Source organism: Hyaena hyaena, unplaced genomic scaffold, assembly GCF_003009895.1.
Source record: "Hyaena hyaena isolate Hyena2069 unplaced genomic scaffold, ASM300989v1 scaffold_367, whole genome shotgun sequence".
Lineage (NCBI taxonomy): Eukaryota > Metazoa > Chordata > Mammalia > Carnivora > Hyaenidae > Hyaena > Hyaena hyaena.
This window is the reverse complement of record NW_024081002.1, coordinates 1,683,993-1,705,639: the sequence shown is the minus strand read 5'-3', so window position 1 is coordinate 1,705,639 and position 21,647 is coordinate 1,683,993. Positions and strand designations below refer to the sequence as shown.

At 42.1% G+C, this 21,647-nt stretch overlaps 1 protein-coding gene and 1 non-coding gene across 7 annotated transcripts in view; one reads left to right on the top strand and one right to left on the bottom strand.

Annotated features, from left to right (window-relative positions):
- The first annotated feature begins 5,373 nt into the window (after positions 1–5,373).
- On the top strand, positions 5,374–5,446 carry TRNAK-CUU. Its single transcript has one exon. It is a non-coding gene; the product is annotated as a tRNA-Lys (tRNA).
- An 8,828-nt stretch (positions 5,447–14,274) lies between these two features.
- PLEKHA1 (pleckstrin homology domain containing A1) overlaps positions 14,275–21,647 on the bottom strand; it is a 59,147-nt gene continuing 51,774 nt past the window's right edge. For 3 of the 6 annotated variants that reach the window (XM_039250460.1, XM_039250461.1, XM_039250464.1), the window contains 3 exons: positions 20,946–21,009; positions 19,264–19,353; positions 14,275–16,715 (listed from right to left, as the gene is read on the bottom strand). In XM_039250460.1, the coding sequence (XP_039106391.1) occupies positions 16,404–16,715; positions 19,264–19,353; positions 20,946–21,009 (466 nt within the window). In that variant the 3' untranslated portion in view covers positions 14,275–16,403. Of the gene's footprint in view, positions 16,716–17,998; positions 18,040–19,263; positions 19,354–20,945; positions 21,010–21,647 lie in introns of all 6 variants that reach the window. The other 3 variants (XM_039250462.1, XR_005531467.1, XM_039250463.1) reach the window with 3 other exon arrangements.

Genomic DNA, 21,647 nt, shown 5'->3' with positions numbered 1-21,647 from the left:
TTGAGGTGATTGAAATGTTTTATGATTGTGGTGATGGCTGCAACCCCCTGAATATGCTAAACACCATTGGCCTGTGCCCTTGGAAATGGTGAGCTGTATGGTATTTGGAGGATATCTCAATAGGAGTGGTAGAAAAGGGATTCTCCAGGGGGTGTGATTGAGCATCCCTGATGACGAGTGTTCAGAGCACCCAGGGATTCCAGGGAGCAGTCGGGCTGAGAACCACAGACAAGCCATTTCTCTGTGTTGAGACTATATGAATACACCTCTAAACCATCCCGTTGTTTTACAGCCAGAGTAATGTCCTTTGGGATCCAAAATTCTGTGGCTCTGGGAATTCTATTTGTCGAATTCACAGCCTGTAGTTTAATCAGCCGGTCTGTGCTCAGATGGGCCACCGCATTGCCCTCCCCCAGCAGGCTGGGAGCTGTCTGGACTGGGAAGCCTGACCTGCCGATTGCACCAGACAGTGCCAGCCACCAACGCTCTCAGGTTGTTGAGTTAAAGAGACACTTGCCTCAGAGGCCGGGCATGGCACAGAAGTAACGCGTTTTATCTTGATTTTCATCGACTCTCTTCCCTTAAATGGATTCCTCTTATTTTTTTTTTAATTTTTTTTTATTTTTTTGGAATCTTTTAATCCCCTTCACCCATTTCGCCCAAACTTGGTTCTATTTTTGATGCGTCCTCCAGCCGTCAGCTGTCAGCGCTCCTGGATGGCGTGGGACCAGCGGAGCATTATCCCCGATGAATCACAGCCGAGGTACTTTTCCACTGGCCCCTCTCCATCCTTCCTTAAAGCCCTGTCACCTCGCATTGTGGAGACCTGTGTCCCTCTTGCCCGATGGACTCCACTTCTTGGAGGTGGGGTCTGGGTGCTCATGCCTAGCCCAGATCCTGGCACCCAGTCATTAAATGACTTCACTGTTCCTTAAAAAAGAAGAGTCACCACTTGAAAAATCACCACCAGTGTTCCTGTCATGCAGACCTGCAGCCAGAGAGGGGGGAGGGACACATAACCTGACCCCTCAGCTGCAGGAAGACCAAGCCCGGCCACTGTGATCATTCAAAGGGGGTTCAGGAAGTCCTCACTAATGGCCCAACTTCCCTAGTTTGAGATTCCAGAGGAAGCACAGTAATGGCCCAGAGGGATGCTATACAGTGAGCAAGACACGCAGGATACAGAAGCGTGCGGGGAGCTTGCTCCTGACTGCTAAGAAACTGATTGTCAGACTCAAACATGGGCAGAACAAAGCCCGAGGTTAATTCTGGGTGGAGGGGAGGAGGGTGATTGGTGACATTTTCTGAGCTAAGCAGTAATTCTGGGGGAGATAGATGATTAGAAGTAAAGGAAGAGAAGGTAAGAAAGCCGAGGCCTTTTCCATCAGTGAGAGTCAAGTTCCTGGGCATGCTCTCCCCACAGCAGGGGCTCCCCATCTGAGGACCCCCCAACACTGGACCATGCTTTTGCCTGTGGTCACTTCTTGTCACTCAGGCCCCTCCAACCCACCCTGTCCCCGCACTGAGCTCAGCATCTGCTCCTCAGCCTTTGTAGACTCCGCCCCTGACTGCTGTTTATGTATCCAGCATGTAGTTGAGTGTGCACAAGTACTGAGCACTGAATAAACCCAAAAATTTATACATTGTTCCAAATCTGTATTCTCTGACATTAAAAAAATTTTTTTAATGTTTATATTTGAGGGTGGGGAGAGGGGCAGAGAGAGAGAGAGAGAGAGAGAGAGAGAGAGAATGAGGGAGAGAGAGGCTCTGTTCTATCAGAGCAAAGCCTGACACAGGAATTGAACTCACAAACTGAGAGATCATGACCTGAGCCGAAGTGGGTTGCTCAACCAACTGAGTCACCCAGGCACCCCTATATTTGCTGACATTTAAAAATGAAGACATTGGCTGCCTGGGTGGCTCAATCGGTTAAGTGTCCAGCTTTGGCTCAGGTCATGAACTCATGGTTCATGGATTTGAGCCCCGCATCGAGCTCTGTGCTGACAGCTAGCTCAGAGCCTGGAGCCTGTTTCAGATTCTGTTTCCCTCTCTCTCTGACCCTCCCCTGCTCACGCTCTCTCTCTCTCTCTCTCTCTCTCTCTCTCTCAGAAATAAATAAACCATTAAAAAAAATAAAAATGAGGACACTTTTTCATCCTTTTTAATCCAAGACATCCATTCATACATCTTTCTAAAGTCTTCAATGAAGCTCTGTCCCTGGACATGGCTTGTTCACTCCCTGTTTCCCACTTTCCCTGTCCCATCCCTAGTGACCCATACCCTGCTCTCTGGCACAAGGAAATAGCCGTGTGGATGCCATAGAGGACACGACTCCCAGGATACCTTTAAAGATGGTGTTTAGATATCACAACATAATTGAAAAATAATCAGGACGAGGCTTAGTTGGTTAAGCGTCTGACTTCAGCTCAGGTCATGATCTCATGGTTCATGAGTTCAAGCCCTTTGCTTGGGATTCTCTCCCTCTCTCTCTGCCACTCCCCGACTCATGCTTTCTTTCTCTCTCAAAATAAATAAATGAAAATAAAGAAGTAAACAAAAAAATGTCTTAATTTATAAAAATAAAAACCTTAAAATTAAAAATAAAGGTAACAATCAGGACAGGTTGATACTGGCATACAGATAAACATAAATCACTGAAATAGGAGGGGGCTCAGATCAGACTTAGACATCAAGCAGCAACCCGATTTAACAAAGGCATAACTGCAATTAGGTAGGGTCTTCTCAATAAATGGCACTGAATCATCTAGCTAGTGATATGGAAGAAAAATGAACTAGGTCCCATATTGAAATAAGAATCTGTTCAAAGTGGATCATAAACCTAAATTTGAAAAGTAAAAACAATGCAGAGTTCAGGAGAAAGATTCCAGATAGGAAAATGTCTTGAAGATCCCAGGGTAGGCAGAGATTTCATAAACAGGACACAGAAATCACTATTTAAAAAATTGACAAGTATGACTTGATTAAAATAAATAATTTCTGCTCATCAAAAATGAAAAGCACCCACGGAGAGAAGATACTTACAATACTGTGTTTCAACATGGACCCATACTTGGAATATACCTCCACAATAAAAAGACAAAGGAATAGAAAAAAAAATCTGAGCCAAAGACTTCACAAAAGAAGATCTACAAATAGCCAATGACATCAGGAAAACACAGATTAAAACAATGACACACGCCTACAAGAATGGCTGAAATGAAAAAGCCTAACAACCCCAAGGCAGGCAGAATTCTAGGATGACCTCCAAGCTTTCCGCCCCTTGGTACGCATGCCCCGGAAAATCCCCTCCCCTCGAATCCAGGTAGGACCGTGGATACGATGCTGTGATTAGGTTGTATTAAATGCCAAAGACAAGGGTGGCTCAGTTGGTTGAGCATTCGACTCTTGGTTTCGGCTCCGGTCATGATCTCGTGGTTCATGAGTTGAAGCCCCACGTGGCGTGGAGCCTGCTTGGGATTCTCTCTCTGTCCCTCTCCTGCTCATGCTCTCTCTCTCTCTCTCTCTCTGTCCCTCTCCTGCTCATGCTCGCTCGCTCTCTCTCTCTCTCTCTTTCTCTCTGTAAATAAATTAACTTTTTTAAAAATGCCAAAGACAGAGGGATTTTGCAGAATTAATTAAGGTCTATAATCAGTCTAACCTTGAGTTAATCAGTGGGAAGGGACCCTGGTAAGTCTGACCTGATGAGACGTGCCCCCAGCTTGGAGATTCTCCAGCAGCCCTTGAAGAAGCCACTGTGAGTTCTATGGCTGCATAGAAATGAACTTGGCCACAACGTGTGAGCTTAGAGAAGGACCACAAGCTGCCACAGCTCTTCATGCCCCCACCTCCTATCCACCAATCAGCCGTGCCAATGTCAGCTGCTTGGGGACAGGTGCCTCTCTCTACCTTGGCATCTCTCACAGAGCCCGGCAGTTCGCAAGAGCTCAGGACATTTTAAATTCCTTAATGAGACATGGAAGTGTCTGACTCAAGTGAAAGACAGGATTTCTTAATTTTCATTTTCTGTATATCCTCATTTGAATTTAAAAGACAATTTTTTTTTTTACTATAGGTATTTTACAACTTTGCCAGTACATCTACAGGGTAGATTCAAATGTTCCTTGCCCTCCCTAGAGGAGAATTATAGTATCGCATCAAATAAAATTGCCGATATTTGGTCATTTGTTGACTTAATAAAATGGCGATCTTTTATGATTCAACCTCATACATCACTGCCCTTTTGATGTCAGGGTAGACCATATCATTTTCTCTATCAGACAGGATGTGAGCATTGATGGCATGTGTCCCTGAAGTTTTAGCAGTGGCTACATGCCTGGCAAGCATATCTTTTCCCTCTTCCATGACCACCATTTTCCAGATGGAGGTGGCCCAACTTGTGTGCCACGGTACAAGTGAAGAACAGAGCTGTGGCCAAGCCATGGTGGGCAGACAGCACGACCGATCAATAAGCCTGCATGGTTATAAGCCCCTGAGATGTTTGCTACTGCAGCAAAACCCGGTATGTTCCACCAGATACTCTTTGGTCTGCCATGTAATAGAGGTATCTTCTCTGTGCCTCCCTCACTTTTCTTTAATGCATTTATTCTGAGAGAGAGAGTAGTCTTGCGCAAGTGGGAGAGGGACACAGAGAGAGGGGGAGAGAATCCAAAGCAGACTTCGCACTGTCAGCAAAGAGCCTGACACAGGGCTCGAACTCACCAACTGTGAGATCGTGACCTGAGCCGAAATCAAGAGTCAGACACCTAACCGACCGAGACACCCAGGCGGCTTATTCCTTACTTTCCAGAGTTCGGCAAAATTTCTTGCCCATAGGAAGCCCTTGGGAAATGATGACTGCATTTAATCAAGCACAGTATTTCTTCGGCTGGAAAAAAACTGAGCACAACCAAAGACATTTTGTAACATTTGTTAATGCCTGTTCTACCTTTAAGCTTAAGGACAAGAATCAGTCAGGAGCCAAGCTCTATGATGTCAGCAAAAATCCCAGAACAATTAAGGCTCCTTAAAGGCTGAAATGGAACTGTTTCCAGAATCAGAACGAAATGCAGTTGTCAGCTCGTATCTGCTAGGTCCTGTTTGGGCTCCTCCTGTTGTCTAGGCAGGGTGGTGGGGTGCCTCCTGTAAGCACCGACAGCATACCCAAGGCAGGAGATGGTCAAAGCTAGGACTGGGTGGCGAAGGGCCTTTGTAGACCATGGGATACAGTTGTTGTTTGAAGAACAATGGAAAAGTACCAAAGGTTTTCACCCAATGAGTAAACAATCTGATATTTTAAATGTGAGACTAGATTGTAGGGAAACAGTGGAAACACAGATGGGATAGAAATTCTCTCAGAAATCACAAATTAGGGGCACCTGGCTGGCTCAGTTGGTAGAGCGTGAGACTCTTGATCTCAGGGTTGTAAGTTCGAGCCCCGCGTTGGGTGTAGAGATGACTTAAAAATCAAATATTTTTCAAAAGGCAAAAAACATTTTAAAAGATTTTTTTAAATCTTTTTTTAAGAGATGGGGTGCCTGGGTGGCTCAGTCAGTTAAGCATCCGACTTCAGCTCATGTTCTGTTCTCATGGTTCATGAGTTCGAACCCCGCGTCAGGCTCTGTGCTGACAGCTCAGAGCCTGGAGCCTGCTTCAAATTCTGTGTCTCCCTCTCTCTCTGCCCCTCCTTGGCTCACACACTCTCTCTCAAAAATAAACATTTAAATTTTTTAAAAAATATTTTTTAAAAGAAATTGTTTCTTTTCAAACAAAATATAAAAACAAAATAAAGAACGTAAATAAACCAATATCTACGGAGAAAATGAAATATTTGTCAAAACAAATAAAAATCACCTCCAAAAAAATTCTTGAGGCCAACAGGTTTCATGGTTGAATTCCCCGTAACTCTGAGTGAACAGATGATTTCATTTTCTTTGAGAGAGAATGTGGGGGGAAAAAAATGAAAAACTTCCCAATTCATTTTACAAGGTAGGGACACACAGATACTAAAAACAAAGATCCTTATAAAAGAAAGGATCCCTTCTCCCCCTGAAAAAAACCTACAAGTCAATGTTATTTATGGGTATAGGTGTGGGGCTACTAAAAACAAGCAAATCATTCTGCATTGTACTCAAGAATGGAAGAAGCATGAAAGAATGCTGTGTTATTCAGAATTGTATTAATATAATTTTTCATATCATCCCAAATCCCAAAAAGTTTCTCATGAAATTCCATATCCATTCCTGAGAGGAATTTTTTTTTTTTTAGTGTACTTAAAAAGTAAGGAACTTTTTAACGTGAGAAAGAATATCTTGAGTCAACAGCCAGCGTCATATATAATACTAAAACACCAGAGACAATCCTATTAATATCTGGACGAAACCGAGGGTGCCAAGCACTAGAAGTTCAGGGCAATTCAATGTTAATGACCAGTTCCTGGGGTGGAGGGTGGGGGAAGAAGAGTTTATTATAAATTTTACTGATATGAGAGATACGTAGCACATGATTTACAAACAGTAATAAAATATACGATGCTCTTTATTGTGAATTCCGTACAGGCAACTGATTTTCACAGAATGCTTTCTTAATTATCAGCCAGGGGTTAGCAAACCGGCCCGCAGCCCTGATCAGTCCATCTGTTTTCGTACAACCTGCACACCAAGAATAGTTTTTACATTCTGGAATGGCTGAAAAAAAAAAATCAAAAGAATCGCATTTCGTGGCACGAGAAAATTATGTAAAATTCAGGTCGCACAAATTCCACAAATGAAGGTATTCTGGAACACGGGCTGGTTTGTTTCTGTAGCATCCGGGGCCGCTTTCCCTGTGCTGAATGAGTGGTTGTGACAGAGGCCTGTGGCCTGCAGAGCCTGCAACATTTACTATCTTGCCCTTTACAAGAGAGCTGCCAACCCTTCGGCTAGACGATCAACAGAAGAATGAATGAAGCCCTCATGTGGAGCACTTGCCAGTTTGCAGGGTCAACGTTCCCGCCAATGCGGTGTCACTGACCTCAGAGCCTGGAGAGAGTCGCCGAGCACAGCACGAGGTCGCATCGCAGCCTTGCAGGTACAATGTGAGTAACAGCCAGGGTACAGATAGTAACAACGTGCAGTAAAATAACTAGGACGTGAGGAGTTGTCCTTAGTGCCATTCTTCCTGATGGAACTTATTTATTTATTTTATTTTTTAAATGTTTATTGAGAGAGAGAGAGAGGGCGAGAGCGAGCGGGGAAGGGACAGAGGGAGAGAGGGAGAGAGAGAATCCCAAGCAGGCTCCATACTAAACACAGAGTCCGACATGGAGCTGGATCTCAACAGACCGTGGTGAGATCTCTCTCTGGAGACGATCCCTGGGTCACGACCAGAGCCAAATTCAAGAGTTGGATGCTTAACAGACTGAGCCATCCCGCTGCCCCCGGATGTAACTTATTTAACTGCTAAGTTCTGACAGTCTGATCTTAATGATGGCTGCAGCACAAGCTTGCAAAACTCCCCCAAGTTCAGCAGTTGACTTCCAAGCCAGTCCCAGCACCACCCCCGGTTTCGAGTGACAAAAGGTACGGCAGAGATGTCGGCCCTCCAGCCTGTGTCCACACCAGATTCCACAGAAACGGGGAGAACACACTTGTCTACGCCCGCCCTGCCTCCACGGTCCTTCTTGTCACTCGTAGCTCTGAAATGCAGGTGTGTTCCGAGCACCCGCCCAAGCCTCCTCTCTAGACACCCCCTCCCCACAAGGGCGAACGCTCCCAGGAAGAGCCCTAGTCGGGAGAACCCCCTGTCCACAGAGTCACCAAACAGACTCAGGGTTTCATCTGTGCTGTAACAGGAACAAACACCCTGACAATATTATAAATTTAACATAACGTAATTATAGGTTTCTAAAAAGTGGATTTTCTGGAACTCAAAACTAAGGATTTGGAGGTTCAAAAATAGAACAGAAAAACAGGTCTTTGATATTAAAATGTATTGTAAGCTACAATTACCAACGCTGTATGTTCCTAGCAGAGAAATACTCATATTCATGTTCTAGAAAGTTCAGAAACGGACTCCAATGGAAACAATTACTGCCTGAGTGCAATAGGCTGAAGGTTAGTGTCCCCTTCAAATTACTCTGTTGAAACCTGAACCCCAAGGTGAAGGTACTAGGAGAGAAGAGCCTTTGGGAGGAGATGGGTCATGAAGGCACCGTGTCACCCTTATAAGAGAGACTCCTGAGAGCTCCCCTGTTCCCTCCGCCATGTGAGGACCCAGTGACCTCTGAGTCATCTCTGAACCAGCAAGCAGGCTCTCATCAGACACCAAAGCTATTGGTGCCTCACTCTGAGATTTCCAGCTTCAGAACTGTGATGACAAATAAGTTTCCGCCATTTCTAAGCCACCGAGTCTATGGTACTCTGGTCTAGCAGCCCACACTAGCTAGGAAACTGATACAAGTAGTATTTCAAATCAGTGGGAAGAAATGGATTTTTTAAAAAAAATTTTAATGTTTATTTTTGAGAGAGAGAGAGAGATAATACAGGAGCAGGAGAGGGGCAGAGAGAGGAAGACACAGAATCTGAAGCAGGCTCCAGGTTCTGAGCTGTCAGCCCAGAGCCCAACACAGGGATTGAACCCACAAACTGTGAGAACATGACCTGAGCCGAAGTCTGTTGCTTAACTGATTGAGCCACCCAGGCGCCCCAAGAAATAGACTTAAATTAAAGGCACAGAGACACTGTGGAGTGTCTGCACTGGGGCGGTTGGAGGAGTATATCAGATCTTTACTTACTACTATTTGCCAAAATTAACTCCACATGGAATTAGCTTTGAGGAGTAAAAAGTTCCAATAAATGTATTGAGAGATATTTTAAGTATATATATTAATATTTGTGTGAAAAGTCACTAAGCACGACAGCAAAGGCAAAATCCATAAAGAAAAAGAAAGACACTCAGAAGCACCTGAAAGAAAGACAAGGCGGGAACAAGGATATTTAAATACGGAAGAAGAACAGCGGACAGATTCGTAGTTCCGACACAGCGTTCCTGGAAACAGGAAAGACTCAAACAGCAATGAGGAAAACAGATAAGGACAAAAACAGCCATCCACAGAAAGGGCGAATGCAAGTGCTCAGTTAACGTTTTAAAAAGTGAATTTCCAATCGTTTACAAAGAAGCATAAATTAAGATCACAACAAGATACTCTTTTTGCCCCCAGTCAGACTGTCCCCAAATGAGGAAACGCGGTGCTGTCCAGGGTGGGAGATGGGCACACTTCGTGCACTCTGGGCGCGAGCAGGAATGAGTGCGCCCTTCCTCCAAGGTGCTTTGCCGTGTCGAGATGTGAAGGACGCATGCCCACGAGACCCACAACCCGCGTGGAGGGACGTGTGGCCCTGGAGGCAAAGGCGTGGCTTGCAGTGCTATTAGAATGGCAAAGTTGGAAACAGTCAAAAGGTCCAGTAACGGAACAGGTAGACTGTTGCATAGACACACACAAGACCAAAGGCTTAAGCCTCTAGGAGTGTTGATCCATATCTACTGCCACGTGGTGTCCATATCCTGTGACACGGAAAGAAGGCTACAAAAACAGCCTGTGGTCCCAGATACGTAAATGTGCCCAGGTACGCACGGAAATGAGCACGAAGGCGCATCGAGAACAAAGCGCTGGACTGTCACGTGCTTTTTACTTTTATTATTGTGTCCGGGGCTTGTCAGGTGGCCTTTACTCAAATGTGAAATTGAACGTGCATGGGTGTGAAAGGGGCCTGTGACCCTCCCAACAGCTGTGAGCCACTGCTGAGGCCACGGCATTCGTGAAGGGCTTTTCCGGGGCGGCCAGTCCCACCAGCGTGTCTGAATTTTACTTCCTGCCTCACTGCTCTTCTGGGCCAATCTAATCAACAAAGAGCTAGATTTGGGCTATTTCCACTTTCTAATCTCTCCCAAAATTTGAAGTCATCGGTTTTTAAAAGGAACTGCAGGGGAGAGAGAAAAGCTCTTTAGTCAGCCCAGAGTTTGAGAGCAGAAGCTTAAATTGAATTCCAGTTCCAATAAACGGAGCTGAATGTTGGCATAGGAAGGGAGAGGGAACCGGGTACTTTGGGGTCATCTTGGCTTAAGTTGTGGGAAAGTTGAGAAAGTGATTCCAAAGCCTCAAGGAGAAAGCTGCATCTTAATGAGAACTGAAGGGCGGGTGGAATTTCAAGGCAAAGATGACCGGGAGAGTGATGTCCAGTAAGGGGCAGCACGAATTAGGACAGACAGGTGGGAAAACCAGGAAACGAAGAATGGTTCAGTTGAACTGGAACGTGGGATATTCAAGAAGCAACATGTGAGGGGCGCCTGGGTGGCTTAGTCGGTTAAGCGTCCAACTTTCGCTTAGGTCATGATCTCGCGGTTTGTGGGTTCGAGCCCCGCGTCAGGCTCTGTGCTGACAGCCAGCTCGGAGCCTGGAGCCTGTTTCAGTCTGTGACTCCCTCTCTCTCTGACCCTCCCCTGCTCACACTGTCTCTCTCTCTCCCCTAGAAATAATTAAAACATTAAAAAAAAAATTAAAAAAAAAAAGAAGCAACATGTGAGAAGGTGGGAGGGCCCTGAAATTACGCTAAGTTTAAACGCTGCTTCCCAAGGAGAGCATTTCTTCAATGGGGAACTCAGGCTTGTTCTCCAGAGATCACAGGTGCCTGATGAGAAGTTACACATTTCACATTTGAAGTTTAATTTTTAAAAGGCTCATAAGTTAGACCTGGATGGCCTCCTTGTCCCGGGACACTACCACGTAATTCTGGTATCCATGTTTGTGTTGTAACCACCTCAGTGCCAGGTAAAACACAGGTGATCTCACCACCTGCCACATAAACAACAGCTTCACATTTGTTTGTATGCTTTGAGTTGAAGACAAAAGGAGCTCTTGCACTGGACACTCTGCTCAACTAACGCAAACACATTTGAAAACTTGGGATGTAATTTTCAAGGTATGTAATTTATCAGAACTGATTCTAGAAGAGACAAAACCTGGGGCGCCTGGGTGGCTTAGTCAGTTAAGCATCTGACTTTCGCTTAGGTCATGATCTCGCGGTTCGTGGCTTCAAGCCCCGCGTCGGGCTCTGTGCTGACTGCCAGCTCAGAGCCTGGAGCCTGCTTCAGATTCTGTGTCTCCCTCTCTCTCTGACCCTCCCCTGCTCACGCTGTCTCTCTCTCTCTCCTAGAAATAAATAAAAATATTAAAAAAAAAAAGATTAAAATGGTCAACTTCACATTAAAAAAAAAGAAGAGACAAAACCTAAGCACATCAATTTTCATCGAGAAAATGAGGAAGTCGGCAGATACAACCTCCCGAAAGGGGTCCCGAGGGAATCCTAAGGAAAGCACCAATTCTGTAGAGGAATAATCTCAACCCTTTTGGGACAGGCCAGAGAGGGAGGAGAAAGGCCAAGAGCAGCTACACGAACCAAGACAATGAACATGACGTATGTGAAAGTCACCAAGGAACACAGGTCTCTGGGACTAACAGCCCCTATTTGGAAACAGTAAATAAGGTTCCACGGGCAATAGATTTTCACATTATGAAGGTACCAAAGGCAGGGAAAAACGAGCTTTAATGTAGTAGTTTTCTACGTCTTGGAAAGTTGCCCACATTTCCCATCCACTCATTCCCCCTCACCTCTCACTGTGCCAACCACAATGCTGACGAAAACTAGTGTGACTGGTATAAGTATTACATGTAGTTTGTAAGAGAGAAAGAAGCAATGAACCTTTAAGAGAATATTTAAATTTTAGCACCGATTTGGACCCTTCAAATTCCAAATCAACATCTACTAATGTATTGCTATGTCACCTAGTTTCTCCTAAGTACCTTCTTCTCTTCTGGGTCCTTTTGAAGCCTCTCCAGTACAAGGCTTCTGTCACTCGCTCTGTCGCTCACTGACCACCTCCGTCTCCTGCACAGGTCATTTTCCGCGCTTGATTTTATCACATGCTGCACTTTGTGTTTCTTACTGCAGATTCCTCGTGGACGTCTTCATCATCTTCCTAGGTCCCCGTGCGTGGCCATTTCATACACTAAAGACACTGATCTGACCCACGGTCTTACTCTAGAAGGTCAGAAGCTTCCTCACCTGGAGAAACACCTCACTCCTACCCTACAAGTGATTATAACCAGTCCCTACAACCAGTTCCAATGCAAGAATTTGGCATCTGGAAACTATGTTATTGAGTAGTCCTTATTCTAGTAATCTTATTAAATAGATATATAAATGGCAGGACTTAGTGTCTCTCAGGGAGGTTAGGATCAGGATACTTAGGTACCCTTGGTTCTCAAATGTTAAATTTAAATGTATATATAAAGAAATTATTATTTTCAAATTCCTAACATTTGAAATACAATGGTTCTGGGAAATGTTAAAAATAGATTTAATGAAAATTCAACTGATAGTCTGGAGATAGTACGATATAAACGAAGAATAGTTTTCAAGACTTCTACAGAGACAGTAATACCATACTAGTTAAGAGCCCAAATTTTGGTACCAAAATAATTGGGTTTTAAACCTTATACGACAAAGTGTACCTCCAAACCTGAAAAACGGGAAGCGTGCGTGACAATAACGGCAACAAGAAGGGGTCCTTGTGATGACAGCACTGTTTTGCATCTTGACTGTATTTATGTCAATATCCTGGTTACAACATTTTACTCTAGTGTTTGGGTGTGTTATCCCTGGGGAAAACTGAATTAAGGATACACAAAAACTCTGTATTATTTCTTAACAACTCTATGTGAACCTATAATTATCTCCAAACAGAGTTTCATTAGTCATTTGCAAATGTTGACTTAACTTGTAATTTCAAAACTAGCCTATGCAGTTACATTTCTTTTCTAACTTCTATGATGAGTGAAACAAAGTGACGTGGACTACAAATTCCTTTATTTTAAATTCAGCAATGACATAACCAGAAGGTGGCACTGCTACCACATGACTAGACCAGGGTAAGGGACAGTCACTTTAAATGTCGTGAACACGGAATATCAAGGTTTTATCCATATCAAAACTGTAAATGCTAACTCCAATTCAATCATATTTTCAGTAAGTCTTACATGAGGTTTGAAAAAATACACTTTTCATAAATCATTAAAGAATAATGATTTTTAATAATCATTAAAACATAAAATTTAGGGGGGCGCCTGGGTGGCTCAGTCGGTTAAGTGTCCAACTTCGGCTCAGGTCATGATCTCACGGCTCATGGGTTCAAGCCCCGCGTCGGGCTCTGTGCTGACAGCTCAGAGCCTGGAGCCTGTTTCAGATTCTGTGTCTCCCTCTCTCTCTGATCCTCCCCTGCTCACGCTGTCTCTCTCTCAGGAATAAATAAAAATATTTTAAAAAATAATAAAATAAAATAAAATTTGGGGTCTGCATAACATGGAAGGTTGCAAATGAAAAATCCAAAACCATCTAACTACGTGTATTTTCATCATGTCGGGTGTAGGCCATCAAACCCGTCTACACAAGGAAGATTCTTACCCAGTATGGTATGAAGCCGTTCTATTGCTGTGCTTTTTAGTACACATACTTCCTGCCTCACCAACTGACCACATTTTGACAAAGGTACGAGCCCCACTTGAAGATTTCTGAACTGCGGCTAGAGTAAAAGAAAAGCTGAGAAAGGAATCTCTTCTTTTGTGAAAGCAACGAAATTTAGAACTTTCTCATTTGGGGCTTTTTAAAAACAAAAATGTGTAAGATCTTTTCAGGGAAAGAAAATTAAATTGCACCAGTTAATAAAAATTACTAAGATAGGTAGCCTTTCTCCAATTCCATCATTATTAGATGCCGGATATAGGAGCAGATGTTGACGATCTGTTACCAAGAGCCAGTCTGCAAAAAGCAGCCTTTAACAGCCTGACAAGCAGCTTCAATGAGCACATGTCAACGGCCCGTCTGGGGATCAAAATGTGGTCCACACCCAGCCTTGTCGGGCTGTGTCCAGTGTAAGCAGTAACCAAGCACTGCAAAAGCAGCTTGGACAACTCAAACTATGCTCTGAAGCCACCGTCTGTAGCACTGCTTCTGAGAACATGTTTTTCTTTTGTTTTAGGTAAGCAAAACAATCAAGCTTTTTTTTCCCCCCAGAAACAACCATCTTTTCTTGTGTGATTTTCTAACAAGCTGTGCCTTTCAAAGATCACCAAATAGTTACTCCGTCCTTAAATATGGAAATTCAAGTCAACTGACCAAACATAGTTGGCACTAGTTCTATTTACTTGTTCACATCAGAAGCCGAACCAAACCAAATGAGAAGTAAGTTAGAACTTTTAAGTTTATTTTCAAATCATTACAGTGTTCAACCAGTTTGACATTGTAAGATAACAGACGTAAAAGTAAACACTGGGAAGCACATGTATATTCCCATTCTGAAAGAAGACATGTTCTATATACAGAAAACAAAATGCAGCAAATATTAAGGTATTCAAAGTAATTTTTTGACAGCTTGGATGTGACATATTTACAAGAAAAGTATGTCTTAAAATAATTAAATAATTTTCATAGAATTATAAAAGTACTGAGATAAATATTAGGAGACCCTGACAATCACAAGAACATTTTCCTATGCTACTGAATATGAGGGTAGTTCTATAAAAAGTCCCAAAATAGAGCTAATATTTTGCTACTATGAAATATATCAAATTACCAATACCAAAATATGCTAAAACAAACATGCAATGTAGAAGCTGTACCAAAGAAAAAAGCATTAGGCTCCTGAATATTGCAAACTGTGTCCACGAGAGATCTTAGGTATGTTCATGACAGAGGAACTTTCAAAAGAGCCACTGTAATGGACGTATCATCAGAAAAAGTGATAACTACTTAAAACCTTTCCATTCTACCATTTTCCAATCTAGCTGCAAAACGGGGGGAAAATCAAAAGATGACTTTTCAAAATATTAGCTTATGAATAAAAAAGTTGAGTGGTGCACGTTACGCATTTGGATTTTTAAACTGATTCTATGATAATTCCGATGTAATAGATAGTAAACTCTGGACCCCACTGCTGTGGTAGGAAATCTCTCCCTCTCTGTCTCAAACAAGAGTCATTTTAGAAAATGAAAAGGAGAAACAGTGACACGTATGAATTCAAAACAAAACAGCACAGTAAGATGGCAAAATATCATAAAAATAGCAGCATGTGAAATTCAAGACCATTTTCTTAAAGCAAATGTTTAAGAATCAACCGTAAAAATGATACCTCAAACTGGTCTTTTATTTGACACTTGAAACTAAGGATTTCTTAGAGCAGTGCTTACACTGATGATATCCCCGTGATTAATGTACACTCAAATGTGTGTTTTAAAACACGTATATTGCACAGGTAGTAGAATAAAAGCACTCTGGCATCTCAAACATAAGATGCTATCTTACTTAACACATTAAACTATGCTACTCAAAGTTAAATCTTATCTCAATGTTTAAAACCAATCACATCGGACTTTTGAGCATAGTAATCTGACAACTTCTCAAGCAAGATGAGAAAACACAGGCACTTGAATGTAATTAGTGACAAAAAGGAGAGGCATGACTAAGGGCAGTATGTCTTTACGTATAAACTCACAGTCTTTCACTGATCCAAATATAGAAAGAAGAACTATTTATAAAACCTCGATAGGAAAGTCAGATCTCTTAGAAATTTCAGACCAAGTCATCTTCACCACTTAATAAAGCAACGACTGCTTAAGTCCTAAGCTTTTTCCAACACGTGTCCAAGCTACAGCTGTCTGAATCCTAGTTCCTACCTCCGGGAAACCTCCAGCCCTCACTGATGGGGCCAGTGACAATCTCTGCGCAAAACCTGCTACTCACCTTGACAACCAGAGCATCAAAAGTGGTGATCGTTTCTCAACTGTCCACGTCGAAGTATAAAGTGTACAGCACCACAGACATCGTGATTTTAGTTATCTTAGTCTGACAAGATTTCGTTCAGTAATACTAACCAGTAAGAATGTGGAAATATCGAGCATCTAACAGGAAGTCAAAGTAGCATTTTAAAAACAACCAAAATAATACGCATTTTTAATGTTTTAGGTTGTGAAACATTTAAATTGTCAAATTCACTAGGGAAAAAGTATCACGCACACATTTTTATCACCCAAAAGACAGCACACAAAGCTTCAGACGGTTGATACTGAAACACTCGGGTTTTTTCTTTTCCTTCGCCTGCTGTGTTTTGTTTTAAAGAAATCGCGTCCTGTTTGGCCACTCCCTGGATCCTTGGTTTACCAGCCTGTAAAGAGTACATCTAAGAGGCAGTATAATGTGTGTGTTAAAAACCGTTTCACCCTTTATCATCTTTGGCTAGAAGCCTCGTGAGAGGAAACAGGGGCTGGGGAGACGGGGGGGGGGGCGGGGGGGGCAGGGGGCCCGCGAGCTTCTGTCCTACACGTCGCTGACCGGAAGGCTTGCATCATCCAGGTCCACCAGGTCACGGTCGTCACCCTGAGGGCCAGTTTTACTTTGAGGTTTTGGCAGCGCGCATTCAGTCACTTTGGGAGCTGGTTCTCCTGGAGAGACAGTCTGGACCTTGACGTTCCCTGGCTTGACCTTGGCAAGAGATTCGTGAAATCCTCGCTTCTCCACGGTAACGCTGGAGACCACAGAGTTGCTGCGAGAGGCCGCGCCGAGTGCGGCGGTGGCGGCGGCGGCAGGGCGGAAAGCGGGCCTGGGCTCTGGGGGACAGCTGGGGCGCTCCTGGAAAGAGGACAGGCCGTCAGACACCGTCAAACATTAACGACGGAGTTAGTCACTCAGCGTGAGACTTCACTCTCTGAAAAACAAACATACACACGCGCGCGCACACACACACGGAGCAGAAGCAAGAGCCATGCAGCAAATGTGTGCACGTTCCTTCCCAAAGCAATGCGTTTTTAGGAGTGAGGTTAAAGCCATGACAGTCCACAACCATTTCCACTAAGAAACCAGGTCTGTCCCCACAGCTCTGCCACTGGGTCGGCCCGCGCCTGAGCGGTGTGTGGAAGGGCCCTGCGGCGGCGTCTCATATTAAGAGTGTGTTCTAGTCTCTCAATCGACACTGGGATCGTCCCACGTATTTTAGAAAGATAAAAAATAAAGATGCAAAATATCAAAATGAAAGGCCGTAGGTCTTTAATAAGCAGAACTGTTTTTCAAACCTACGATTCTGTCTGGCAGTCTGACCAACTTCATTCTTCTGCCCTGAGTTTCACAGCAGCGGATAACTGTGCCGCCTTTTCACTTCCCCCTAACTGTATTTACTTAGTTTTGAACACGTCACTCATTCATATGGCTTCAGATTGTAAAGGCAGCAAAGGGTACATATTTAATCATTTATTAAATCTGTGGCGAAATAAGGGTCAGTTGGGAATCTTAACTTCCACTTGCTTCTAACTGAAGATGTCCTTCAATAGGACCGTTCCAAATGCATTGCCATGTAGCTCTTAGCATACTGTGTTCATGTATGACGCTATTGGCTTTGAAAACAAAGCACTACAAATTCACAAAACACTCTAGACTCCCACGAGCTGGCGAAATTTCACCTGAGATTTAAAATGCCATGCAAACTATAGTACCGTAGAGTTTATCCAATGCATAAGCACTCATGAGTTTGCACAGATGATTAGAGCAAGAGTGCACTGAAGTGGTGTAGTGTAAAAAATTTCAAAATACATAAAATGCAGAAGTTGAGACTTGTGGCAATTCAGCAAATTAATTTCTAGGACAGCTTAATGTGACGTGTTCAATCAGTAAGGTTTGATTTTTTTCATGATTTATCTTTTCTCACTGTTTAAATCTACATATCCAACCGGATGACCATAGTGAAATCGTTTTGCGTTAGTGTTGACAAAGTCAGTTACGAGAACTGCAAAAGGCAGTCTGGTTAACTCAACTTTCTACGATCAGTTGTGAGTAGTGAGTAAGTCCGGGCCCTCTAGTAAGAAGGCACGTGTGCGTGAGAGCCCACATACGTGCTGCATTCACCAGTTCTTGATGTATACCTCTGTATACAAGGGTTCGACAGCCTTCTGGCCTGCCGCATCTGGAACACAGTGCAAAGCTAGGATTAGAGTTAACCTATACTGAGGACAGGGAGCAAAAGAGAAAGTTCTGCCGACAGTGACAGCTAGAGAGTCCACTTTGCCCCCACCACAAAGCACGAAACACAAGTGCCCTTCTCCAAGTTTTCCTCTTTCCCAACAGACAGTGTTTTTGCAGAGAGTCTCATACTTGGCTGCTGAAAAGGTCACATAAAACACAGGCAGTTACAAAATTAACACCTATGAAAGTGACTTCTAAGATATTCCAAAAAGGATCTAAGGACAATAATTTAAGAAATGAGAAACATGGATTTGTTTTTACTGATCTGTAGTTTATCACTACCAGGAAACTACCAGAAAATACCACAAGTGCGGAATATCTGGCATTTACAATAAACCCGTAGAAGGTAATAAAGGCTTTCATGCTACATGTTAGACGACATTCTGTGGACAAAAGGGCTACATTTCAAGACCCTTAAATTTTTTTTCTATTCTTCAGTAGAACGTTTGTGTTTTCTGATGAAACCAGTGACTGAAGGGTCCTACAGCCAAACCTTACTGCTATGATGTACCTGAACAGGATAAATTAAAAATTAAAAACATTTTCCTTGTCATTTTTGAGAATGTTTAACATTTCAATTTTATTGTCATTTTATCACAGAGACAATAATGATCGTGAAAAGCAGCAGGCTTTTAAATTACTCTACCAGAAAATGAGAATGAGGACACGCAATGAAAAATAGTGATGGAGAACACGAAATCGTATTTCCGGTTCTGGCTGCTCAGTGGTCTTACAACACTAGTAAGCCAAATAAAACCTTAACTGAAATTCGAAGGAATAGAGAAGAAATGGGACTTTCACCAAACTGTGTAATGCTACAATTTAAGGCGCTTGACAGGATTAGGCCATATCCCGTATGGAGAATTTGTCAAGTTGTAACAAATCCAGACCCACTGACAAGTAAGAACTCCTAAAACAAAGCAAGGAAACGCTCATTCTTTAGTTGCCCTGCTTGTGCATTTAAGACAATACAATGCACAGAAAGTTATGTATACATAACACTACGAGGAAGCATTAAATTAGAAATGCATTATTTTTTCGCAAGTCCAATTGGTATGAAAGTCAACATGCAAATAAATCTCAATACAGAAAGAAACCAGAAGGATTGCGGGGGAGGAAGGAAAATAACTGGACAGGATGGGGGGACCCTAGGGAGGAAACATACAGAAGATGCTGTTCGGCCAGGCCCCCGCTGTGCTACAATGGCCCCAGACACTGCTTTAATCCAACTGTGCATCTCTTCAGGGCTATCAGCCTAAGGGAAAGAAAGGATTCAGTCAGTCAATTTGTCCTCAAGATCAGCTCCTACATCTACAAATCCAACGTATTCATTTTGGTAAATTACAATGTCAACAACAAAATCATCCCGAGACAATGGTTTCCAAAAACTTTCAAAATCACTGTTTTAAGCCAGGTTTTGCCAGGTAAGTCTCTGTAATAGAGACAGAAGTTGGGCACTTGGTGCTTTAGGATCAGACACATCAGAAAATCAATATGAATACTTCTGGAGAGAAAATGAGAGGAAGAAGTCAAACTTTCTCATTTTGCTCTATCTACTGCTACACTGTCTGAATCCGCTACAAGACTATTTATGTGACTGTGGAGTTAAAAAGCCATTTGATGCCATTTTATGTATTATTTTTCTAGAAATCATTTCTAGGGCTACACTAACTACTGAGAGAAGTATTGGTGGTCATATTCCAAAGTATCATATTCCTTGACAGGACCTTGCCTTCCAACGTGAATGAAAAACTTTATTGTGACTTTAAATCCAAGTAAACAAAACCTAAGAGGGGTGTAGAGATACTGCCCTTCTGTTCAAAATTTTTAAGCTACAAAATAACACTTTTGAACCATAGATTTTTAACAAAGACTTTTTAAAGGAAACACCCAAAGCAGGCAAAGGTAAAGAAACAATCTAAAACTCAATTGGGCAGAAAAGGAGGTTTAAAAAGGTTTATGTTCTGATAGTTATTCTTGATCTAGAAACTTAACCTAAAGAAGAAATCCAGGCAAATTTAAGCCCAAAAATGTTTACCATCACATTGTTTATCAAAGTAAATACACAAAACTATGTAAATAGTAACAGAGTAGCAGAGAAACAGTTTAACTGTGGAGCATTCACACACTAGAGTATGGTGCAGTTCTAAAAAGTCTTCACAGAAGTTTTAACGATGTGGAAAAATGACTATAATATATTAAGAAGAACATAACTGTGTGTACTTTGTATGACCTACTTGTTATAAAAATACACGCCTTTAAAAAGGCACTAAGGATGGTTTCCTGAATATGGGATTCTGGGTGTTTTACAAACTACCCCTTTCTTCATATTTTTCTATATTTTCCAAGTTTTCTGCAATAATAGTATGTAGCTTTTATAAAACAAAACCAAATGTTCTTTAAAAAAAACACTTCCTATCTACCTAATACACTAAAAAGTTTATTTTAAACTTAAATACAAGATGTCTAGCTACCACTGGTGAGATCTACTGTCTACTTTTAATGTGGGTATTTTCAGTCCCATTTCTAAAATTACCAAAAATGATGCAGTCAAAATTCTAAAATATGTGTAAAATTAATCCAAATTGAAAGTTAGCATCTACATTAAAACAGCACTTCCCTTCCCAAAACTACTACTTAATTCTACTCTACCAGTTCATAACACCCGCTATTTGCTGAACATATGACCTACCAATAATTTTATATGTAACATTTTTTAAGTTGTGAATTACAGTTGTCATATTTTTCATTATCCTCATAAGCAGTAAGTTTATTTATGTTCCTGTCACCTCTAAAATTATTAATCTCTTGTTAAGAGGGTCTATAATCTGCAAAGAAGACTCTCACCTGCACATAGAAAGTTCGAGACGATGTTACAATTTCAAAGAGATTGTCTCTCATCATTATGTCACTGTTAACAAAAACAAACGTCCAATTGCACTTAAATAGCAGTTGTTCGATAGTTTTTCTTCAATTTGTTTATCTGGTACCAAATATTAACATATATATGTCAATAAGAAAATAAATAGAGATAAAATGTTGGTTTAATTTAGCAAAACCAAATCATCTTTTCCAACTTATTTTTGCATTAAATTTTACAAAGTTTATATTGTTATAAATATACTTTTAGAAAACGTTCATAAAAGGAGTTTAAAATTCAAACTTCTCAACTGTGAACAAATCAGTTTGCTCAAAGAAACACAAGCACAGTGAACACATTTTCTCACAACGCTCTATTCTGCAGCAACTTCAAGACACTTAAATTACTAATACATCAATCTGTCAAATACGATAGAAACTGTTCACGTTAACACTTTGCCCCTCCATTAATAAGCCTAATTTTTAGTTTTCAAATGAAACAAAAACATCTCAGTACTTTTTATCGAAGGATTTTGTAAATTCTAGCATATCCCAACTAGGATGCGTTAAAAGTAATGCTACAAGTAACCCAGACAATCATCATCTGCACACACCACCCAAATTAAAGCACTGCTGAGCACCAGCACCGCGGAGCACCAGTACTGTTGAGTACTGCTGAGCACCAGCACC